The sequence below is a fragment of the Nannospalax galili genome, unplaced genomic scaffold (genome assembly GCF_000622305.1).
Source record: "Nannospalax galili isolate Female #2095 unplaced genomic scaffold, S.galili_v1.0 scaffold136, whole genome shotgun sequence".
In the NCBI taxonomy this organism is placed as follows: Eukaryota; Metazoa; Chordata; class Mammalia; order Rodentia; family Spalacidae; genus Nannospalax; species Nannospalax galili.
Genome location: NW_008340872.1, coordinates 8,378,536 through 8,388,111, shown reverse-complemented (window position 1 = coordinate 8,388,111; position 9,576 = coordinate 8,378,536). Strand labels below are relative to the sequence as shown.

Sequence of the window (9,576 nt, the reverse complement as noted above, 5' to 3'; positions counted from 1 at the left end):
ACTAGTAATAATCAGATACAGATTAGAGACACATGTGCCAACATTTCAGCGGTATGAACAAAAACAATGAGTCTTTCTGTAAGAAACAGTATATTTTAAAATGAAATGGAGATCTTTTTTAAAGGTTAAAAACTCATTCAATTTTATGTCTTACAGGGTGTATACTGAGTTCAATACTATATAACTATTAATTCAACTGTGAACCTAAAAATTTTATAGCCACTTTTAAAGAGATGTATCTTTGCTCTGGAAACTGTTGAGTACTTAAAGCTGTAGTGATATGCTTCTAATTTAAAAAAGAAAAAAAAGAAAAAAAAGAAAATGATCAAAATGCATTATATGAAACTGTCAAAGAATAAAAATATTAATTTAGGACAGCCGTGGTGCAGTTGCATGCCTTAAATTCCAACAGAGACAGCCTGATCTCTGTAAGTTCAAGGACAGTGTAGTCTACACAGCAGGTTTGGGAACTACATGAGACCTTATCTCAAAAAAATAAAAATAATTATGTGCAATAAAATATAAAGCATCATACTCTTAAAGCTCAAAATTTAAAGTTCAGGTGATGTCTTAAAGCAGTAAAATTTAGTAGTAATTTTTACCTATCTACGTTAAAAATGGAATTGCCAAAACAGTCACCTTAGTCAAAAATGGCATGATGCCAATATCAGAGTAGTTCATTAACCTAAAATTTTTCAGAAGATAAAAGCTGATGTCAGCCTAACTACCTAAAAATCCCAAAACCGTCTACAGCAGGTTAGAACTGGCTTAAAACAAGAAGGGCCCATTCAGCCCGCCGCCTCCGCCGCACTGCCAGGCTTGCGCTAAAGCGCAGGCGCACATGCTTGACGCATGCGCACTCATCGCTGACAGTGGAGGAAGATGGCGGCGCCCAGTCGCCCTACGCCGGTGTTCGGACATGTGGGTCGCGGCGCCTTCAGCGACGTGTATGAGCCTGCGGAGGACACGTTCCTGCTGCTGGACGCGCTCGAGGCGGCGGCGGCGGAGCTGGCGGGGTGCGAGGAGGGCGGGAGAGGGCTTGGTGTCAAAAGGGGGAGGCCGGTAGGCCCACTCCCTGGTGTTTGACCGAGCGCGTGATGGGCGGTTCCCTAACCAAGAATGAGTGTGCCAGGGATGCGGCTGCTTTAACCGTGTTCTGGGCTCCTTCCCGCATTACTCTGAATAGCACAGGCATGGACCTCAGACAGCGAGAGCATAGCATTCAGAAACAGGATATTTCAGGAACGCTGCTGCTTTTCAGCATTAGCTTTTAGTAAATCTTTAAAACTCATGTATGGTTATTTGATTCACTTTGTGAATAAATAACATCCTTTGGCAACGGAAGGACACAGACGATTATGAAGTAGTGAAGTGTGTAAGTATTTTTCACATGGTGAGCTGGCGCTCTACGCCTGAGCTCCACTTCCAGCCCCCAATGTGGAAGTATTTTTAAGCACAGTCACCATACTCAAGCAGTAGCCTTTAGCCGTGTCTACTGAGCACTTGAAATGTGGTTACTGCCACTGGGAAACTGAATTTTTATTTAACTACTAGAAATTTAGTTTCGGGTAGTTAGAACTACTATACAAAATTTAAATAGCTATATGAAGCTGCCTATAGAATCTACACTGGCCTGGTTTGTTGAAGTACTGGCCATAAATTTTAATGACAAAAATACCTACATGGTAACTTTTCAGTGAAAAGAATTTGGGGTGAAGGTAGGCAATGTGGCTGAGTTGGTAAAGGCACTTGCTGCCAAGCCTGAGGACCTGAGTTCAATTTTCAGGACCCGCGTGATAGAGAGAACCAGCCTCTGCAAGTTGTCCTCTGACTTCCACCTGTGGCCCATGTGGACAGCACACTAATATAAAATTTTTGTTAATAGAATTTTGGGGGCTGGAGAGATGGATCAGTGGTTAAGAACACTGGTTTTTCTTGCAGAAGACCCGAGTTCGAATCCCAGCACCCATGGGGGCATCCAACAGCCTCTTCTGACCTCTGTGGGCATTGCACAACACAGGTGCACTTACCTACTACGTGCAGGCAATACACACACATAAAATAAAAATAATAAAATTTTTTTTAGAAAAAGAATTTTGGTCATTTATTCAATGATCAAGATTTGAGTTGGGTGTTCCCAGAATGAAATAGCTGTCAGGTTTCAAAGACGTGTATTGTGTTTTATCCCTCTTAAGCTTGGTACGCCTATAGAATGCTGAGTTTCATCACAGACAGTGGAACTTTTGGAGTTCCTGGAACATAGGATGGAACAGTAGTGTTTTATAACTTGTATGCTCAAGATATCCCAGAAAGGTTTACAAGCACAAACTGCATTACAGCGTATGGTGTGCTGAAGCGGATTCTACCACAAAGGCTTGGGTATTTCCAGCCTCGGAATTCTATTTATGAAACTATGGTAGTAACATCTAAAGACAAGCCACTTGGTAAGATTCAAACTTTAATTTGACAGATTAGACTTGTCAGACTTGTGGGCAGGTTCTAAAGCTAAAAACAAACAAAACCCTGTAACTGCATCTTGGGTAGTTGTTTGGGAAATTAAGTGCTAGAAGCCCCCCTTAAATGTCATCAAGCCAGTCTTTGTAATGGGAATAATTAGTCCTCTAAGTGAACGTATAAGATTATGTGCAAGGAAATAAATTTAAAGCATAAAAGTATAGATCAAACACCAATGTGCTTTCCCAGTTTAGTGTACAGACAGGGAATTTCTCTGTTGTTCCATCTCTAGGAGGATGTGGGACTTTTTTCCATAAGATAAGCTGCTGGATTTATTTGAGTACTTCAAAGTTGAGAAACTTTAATCAACGAATTCTGTAATAATAGTAGCCCTGTCACATTACAACAGCTCCTTGTCAGATGATTTCCTTTATATCATTGTTTCTAACCCTAAATGAACATTGCTTTGTGTATTTTATGCAATGTCCTATTGAAATTGAGAGCCACCTATCATATAACTTACGGATTTACAATATATTAAACACCTAAAATATTGCCAGTTTGGACCTATGCAATACTAAGCACTAGAGAGTTTCCAAAAATTGTAAATTTCCTCTGTATTTCCATATTTGTAAGTGACTGATGATGCCAGAGGGATATAAATTATTGTTAGCATGAGAACTGTTTCCCATTTTAATACTCATATACTATTTGTTGTTTTTTTTAGAGTGGAAATATGCCTTGAAGTTGGGGCAGGATCTGGTGTGGTGTCTACATTCTTAGCTTCTATGATAGGTCCTCAGGCTTTGTACATGTAAGTACATAATGTTCGTCCACATCCTCTACTGACTTGCCATGACTGTGGCTGTTTGAGTGAAATACTTAATTTTAAGTATACAATATGTCTCAGTGTTTTAGTAAGGACCCAAATTGCAAATTATGTTTCCTCCCAAATTCATGTTCAAAACTGCTCCTTCGTACTGTGTAAAAAAAAAAAAAAAAAAAAAAAAGTAAATAGTCACCAGTAAATTATTATGCCATATGTAATTCCAAATGTTTCCTTTTTTAAAAAATGTATTTTGTGTAATACTGAACCCTGAGAATTTTCCTATAATAATTTGTTTCATTTTTTATTTTTGGTGGCTGTGTAAGCCATAGTTAAATTCCTTAGGATGAGTGTACACATGTTTTTACCTGTGTTTTTTCATCAGTATAACAAGCCATTATTAACATGGTCTAATTTTTTCTACACTCTGTGGAGAACAAAGCAGCCCTGGAATTCCTCAGTAACAGACTTGCTTATGGCTATTATCCTGATTTTCCTTTTCCTCCTGTTTGCAGGTGCACTGACGTCAACCCCAACGCAGCTGCGTGTGCCCTGGAGACGGCACACTGTAATAAAGTCCACATTCAGCCAATAATTACAGATTTGGTGAGCTCTTCATCACTGTTCAATAGAAATCAATTTCCTTTTCAAATAAATGCAAGTCAAATTGTTTTAGGCCATAAAAACTTTATTAATTAACTTTGTTTTTGTGAGAACAGGTTTCATGTAGCCCAGGCTCACCTCAAACTTACTAAGTAGCTAGTAAGAATGACCTTGAACTCCTGATCCTCCTGCCTTTACCTCACATGCTGGGATTACAGGTATGCATTCAGCCAGTAATTAACTTTGACCATAGACATGACTAAATGTGGCACTAAATCCAGTTCATACTGTATTGAATTTTTAAGTCTTTAGGCACAGCTAACACACTAGGAACACAAATGATGTCATACGCATTTTTTTCTTAGCTATGAATCTCTCTAGTGTCTCTTGGGCAGTCTCACCTCCTCATAGTGACAGGATATTTGTAGGTCTGTGTCTCAATTCTTAGCAACTCACCAGTGAAAAGAACCCTCTCTAATCGATTACTCTAGCAAGACTGTTTGGATAAATGTGAGTCATGTGTCCAAAGACTGGAATATGAAGCCTGGCTTTGACTGAGGTCACAGTCCCATCCCACATAGATTCTACCCAGGCTACTTGGGTTGAGAATGAGAGGAGGCACAGTATCTCCATCAAAAGCCAGCCAAGGAGATATAATCAGAAGTAAGGGGAAACGGGCCCTAGACAGGTCAGATAAATAACAGCTTTATAAATAGATTTATATTTATTTCTTTTGGCTTTTTTAAGACAGGGTCTCACCCCAGCCCAGGCTGTCTTCAAGCTTCCTGTAGTATAGATGATCTTGAACTCCAGCTTCTCCTGCCTTCGGCTCCTAAGTGCACCACCACACTCCAGCCTCATGGCTTTATTTTAGGGCCATTTTAAGTTGCAGTTGTTGAAATATTTTAGGGGTATTAGTAAGACTTGGATGATATGGAGTATTTTAGTTACAATGTGAAGTGTCCTTTTAAGCAAGAACAGTAATAGCAAGCAGCACATGGACTTGAGAAACAGTGCTTTTGGTGCTGCTTTTTGGGGTAGGGGACATGAGGTGATCAGACTGTCTCAGGAAGCTCAGGCCAGCTTCCAACTCTCTTGTAGTTGAGGATGGCCCTAAACTACTGATCCTCCTGCTTTTCCCTCCCAAATTCTGGGACTATAAGCATGTACTGCCATGCCCAGCTCCCTATGCTTCTTGACCTGTATTGTTCTTACATTGAAGAGGATGGTCAGCTTTCCTACTGTTCAAATGTTCAAAGGATTTTGCATCTCAGAAAGAACCAAAAGGAACAAGAAATGTTTTCATATTAATAAAAACTAGAGTATCACCGGGCATGGTAGCACTTGGGAGGTAGAGGCAGGTAGATCTGCAGATCTCTGTGAGTTTGAGGCAAGCCTGGTCTACAAAGAGAGTTCCAGGCCAGCTGGGACTGACTTGATAGCTAAAAAAAAAAAAAAAAAAAAAAAAAAAAAAAAAAAAAACCTAGAGTGTCAAGAAAGGTGATCAAATAATTTACATGAGATCACTGTGGTGGTAATCAAAATTTTTACTTTGTTTCCTTAGTATGTCCATAATAGATAAAACAGTAAAATTTCAAAGGTAGAACAAATCCAGACCATATTTTTAAACACATGTGGAAAGTAAATGAAGTGTCTTTTGGAAAAACCACATTGTTCATAAAAATACTTCTAGAATTAAAGCCCAGGTCTTCTGACTCCCAGTCCATCAGTCTCATCACTGCTCTAGGACTGACTGGTAGTTTTCCTGCCAGAGTTAATTCTTCAGTAAAGTTGACCCTGGTACTGAATATTGATTTGGCAAAGCAAGAAACAAGAGACAGGCCTCAGAAAAGGCATTATGGTCAGTTTACAAACTCTTTTTCATTTACTTATATTCAAAACACAGGGATCATTTCAACTATCATATGAAATAAAGCCACTGCCTTAGGCAGCTGCAACCAGCTGAACGTAGCACTCAGCCTAGTACTCAGGAACGTGAGACAAAAGGATGGGCGTCTAAGGCCAGCCTGGGCTACATAATGTGACCCTTTCTTAAATAACAAAAAAGCTGGACATGGTGGCACTGTCTTCATCTTGGCACTCAGGAGGCAGAGGCAGGCAGATTTCTGAGTTTGAGGCCAGCCTGGTGTACATAGCAAGTTCTGGGCTACCTAGGGCTACGTAATGCGACTCCGTCTCAAAAAGAGGGTAGAACTGTCATTGTATTTCATTTTTAGATTTAGATTATAGTCTTTAAAAATACTATTATGGGCTGGAAAGATGGCTCATCAGTTAAGAGCCCTGGCTGCTCTTGCAGGGGACTCAGGTTTGGTACCCAGCATGGAAACTAACAACTGTCCATAACTTCATTTCCAGGGGCTCCAATGCCCTTTGGCGGGGAACTACATGAATATGGTGCACTTACATACATGCAAGCAAAATGCTCATACACATAAAAACTTTATAAATTAAAAAATATAAAAATACTTATGCATTCCTTTATACTCTTAAAACATACTAAACAGCTATTATTTTGAGTTATATATGGTAGTTATAAAGCCTATTCAATTATCTGCCTTGTGAAATAGCTATAGTCTAAAGAAATTTCACGGTGTTTTTTTTTTTCTCCTGTTTATCTTTTTACTAAGTTTATGTTGTCCTACTTCACTGGTTTCTGTTGGTAGAACTTCCATTTTCCTTGTTGATATGTAAGAAAACCAATTGGCCAGTTTCGACTTGTATTTAAACAAAGAGTCAAGGGGCTTTGAACAAGTATCTCTTATTGAAATAGAGTCTATGTGTGTATGGATTTAACACTTCTTGTAAGAGGCCTCACTTCTCATTTCTTAAGAGCTTTCCAGACTGTAACAGTTTCTAGAAACTGAATAGGCCTGAGAGTTTCTATTTTAAGATTTTTATCATTTTTCTTTTTATTTAAAATCCAGTACTGCAATTATTACTATATAGTACCTCAAGAGCCATCAAGAACAGTTATAAAACAAAATCCTTTCTAGTATCCTTACCCAAAATGTTTCTGGAAAATTATATTTCAGAGTTCTTTTGAGAAAATTTCTTTATAGGATTGAAAACAAAGATTATTTCAAATGTATTTCCTCATCCCTTATTTTTGATTTACAAAGTTGCATCTGAATTATTTCAGAGAATGGGTTTTTGAAAGACACAGAGATAGAATTACTGCTGTACGCATACCCTCAGAAATAGGCCATGCAAGTTCTCTTTGAACTGCAGAAATAACAGGCTTGTCAGGGTAATTAAAATGGGTTAAGTATAGAAATCGGATAAGGAAATTCTCATATATTATTTCATAATATATGCTCATACCCAGTCCCAGCCCAATATTTCCAATGCTTAGACTTGGTAACTGGGAATCAGATAACTTTGAATCACACACACACACACACACATACACACACACTGGGAATCAGATAACTTTGAATCACACACACACACACACACATACACACACAGGGGGAATCAGATAACTTTGAATCACACACACACACACACACATACACACACACTGGGAATCAGATAACTTTGAATCACACACACACACACACACACACACACACACACACACACACTGGGAATCAGATAACTTTGAATCACACACACACACGCAATGCAATTTTTTTTTCCTTGTTCCATAGAAAACTGCGCCCAGTTGCTGGGAAGATAATTTAGTTGGTAAAGTGCCTGTGTCACAAGCATGAGGACATGAGTCCCAGAGTCCATATAAAAAGCCAGGCAGATAGAATGCTTGTAATCCCAGCAATGGCCAGATGGGAGGCAGGCACAGGTGGATCTGTGGAAACTCACTGGCTAGCCAGCCTAGCCTCAGTGAATTTCCAGGCCAGTAAGAGATCCTGTTCTCAAACAAAAAGTGGAAGGTGCCTGAGGAATGGCACCATGGTTGTCCTCTGACCTCCACATGCGTACACATACATGTACCCACAACATGCCTACACAGTTCCTCTTAGTTATAGGAAATAAATGTAGTTAGCAGACACAGCTGCAAAGCTCTTTACAGATCCACAGAATACACCCTACAGATCCAGAACTTGCCTCATCCTTACGTCACATTCTGGAGTGAACCCAGACTAAATGTGTCTGCTTTGGAAGCACAGAAGCCATGCTCAACACCTATTCCTTCTCATAAATACTCTAATTTACTTGTTTTAGCTTAAATTATATATCTGCACCTGAACGAAAATTTAAAAAATCTGTTTCTGTCTATAAGTACTTTTTTTCAGAAAACATAGAAGAGTATTTTTAAAGATTTATTTCATTAATTATTTAGAACAGAATCCAACTTAAAACCATATTGTTGCTGAATACTTTCAGGTCAAAGGTTTGCTGCCCAGACTGAAGGGAAAAGTTGATCTGCTGGTGTTTAATCCCCCCTATGTAGTCACCCCACCTGAAGAGGTAAGACCTACAGCAGAATTCAGTCACTGTCTTCTGCTGTTTTGTTTTAAGATAAAATTAACTTCATCTGATAGCCATCGACTGCTGTTAATACTGTTCAGATTATACACAGATTATGTGATTATCAGTGTCACATACTGTAACTAACACAGGGAAGAACGCTAAAGCTGAAGGAAATACGGAAATACAAAGTGCAACCCACATCTCATTACCATTCTCACCCAGCTCAGACCATGGTGCTTGAAATCATGTATTCACATATTTAAACCTGTGCATTAGTGTAAATAACAAATTTTTAAAATATTTATTATTTTTATTTTATGAATGTATTACCTGCATGTATGTAAGTGCACCCATGTCATGCAATGCCTGCGGAGGTCAGAAGAGGGTGTCAGATCCCCTGGAACTGGGAATTGAACTCGAGACCTCTGCAAGAGCAGCCAGTGCTCTTAACTGCTGAACCATCTCTCCATCCCCATAAATAACAGATTTATAAAGCAAATTTTTAGCTGGGCATGGTGGCACACGCCTTTAATCCTAGCACTTGGGAGGCAGAGGCAGAAGGATCTCTTTCTGAGTTCAAGGCCAGCCTGGTCTATATGGCAAGCTCCAGGCCAGGTCTCAAAAAGACCAAAATAGAAAGCAAATTTTTAAAAAATTTTAATTTGGGGGCTGGAGAGATGACTCAGTGGTTAAGAGCACCAACTGCTCTTGCAGAAGACCCAGGTTCGATTCCCAGCACCCACATGGTGGCTACAAACTGTCTTTAACTCTAGTTCCAGGGGAATCCGAAGCCCTCTTCTGACCTCCCTGGCATTGCATGACATGGGTGCACTCTCTTACATGCAAGCAATGCACTCATAAAAAATAAAAATAATATATAAAATATTTTTTTTAATTTTTTTAAATTTTATTTATTTATGTATTTTTGAGACAAGGTCTCTGTAGCTCTAGTTGGCCTGGAACTTGCTACATAGACCAGATTAGCCTCAATCTCACAGAGATCCACCCGCTTCTGCATCTTGAGTGTTGGGATTTAAGGCATACATCATCATGCTAGGCTTAATATATATATATTTTTCCACTATTCAATCTTGGCTGCCACAATTGAACAGAAAACATGAGAAAACTTTCTTTTTGCATCTCTAAAAGGCTTAATACTTTTAACCAACCATAAATTCACTCCTCTGTCACAGGCATTACCAGAAATTAGAAGTGTGGGCCAATCTTGATCTTAGGTAGGG

At 39.1% G+C, this 9,576-nt stretch overlaps 1 protein-coding gene across 3 annotated transcripts in view; it reads left to right on the top strand.

Annotated features, from left to right (window-relative positions):
- The first annotated feature begins 865 nt into the window (after positions 1–865).
- N6amt1 (N-6 adenine-specific DNA methyltransferase 1) overlaps positions 866–9,576 on the top strand; it is a 22,888-nt gene continuing 14,177 nt past the window's right edge. For all 3 annotated transcript variants that reach the window (XM_008836032.3, XM_008836033.3, XM_008836031.3), the window contains exons 1-4: positions 866–1,016; positions 3,182–3,268; positions 3,796–3,886; positions 8,249–8,332. In XM_008836032.3, coding sequence (XP_008834254.1) covers positions 883–1,016; positions 3,182–3,268; positions 3,796–3,886; positions 8,249–8,332 — 396 coding nt within the window. In that variant the 5' untranslated portion in view covers positions 866–882. The remainder of the gene's footprint in view (positions 1,017–3,181; positions 3,269–3,795; positions 3,887–8,248; positions 8,333–9,576) is intronic.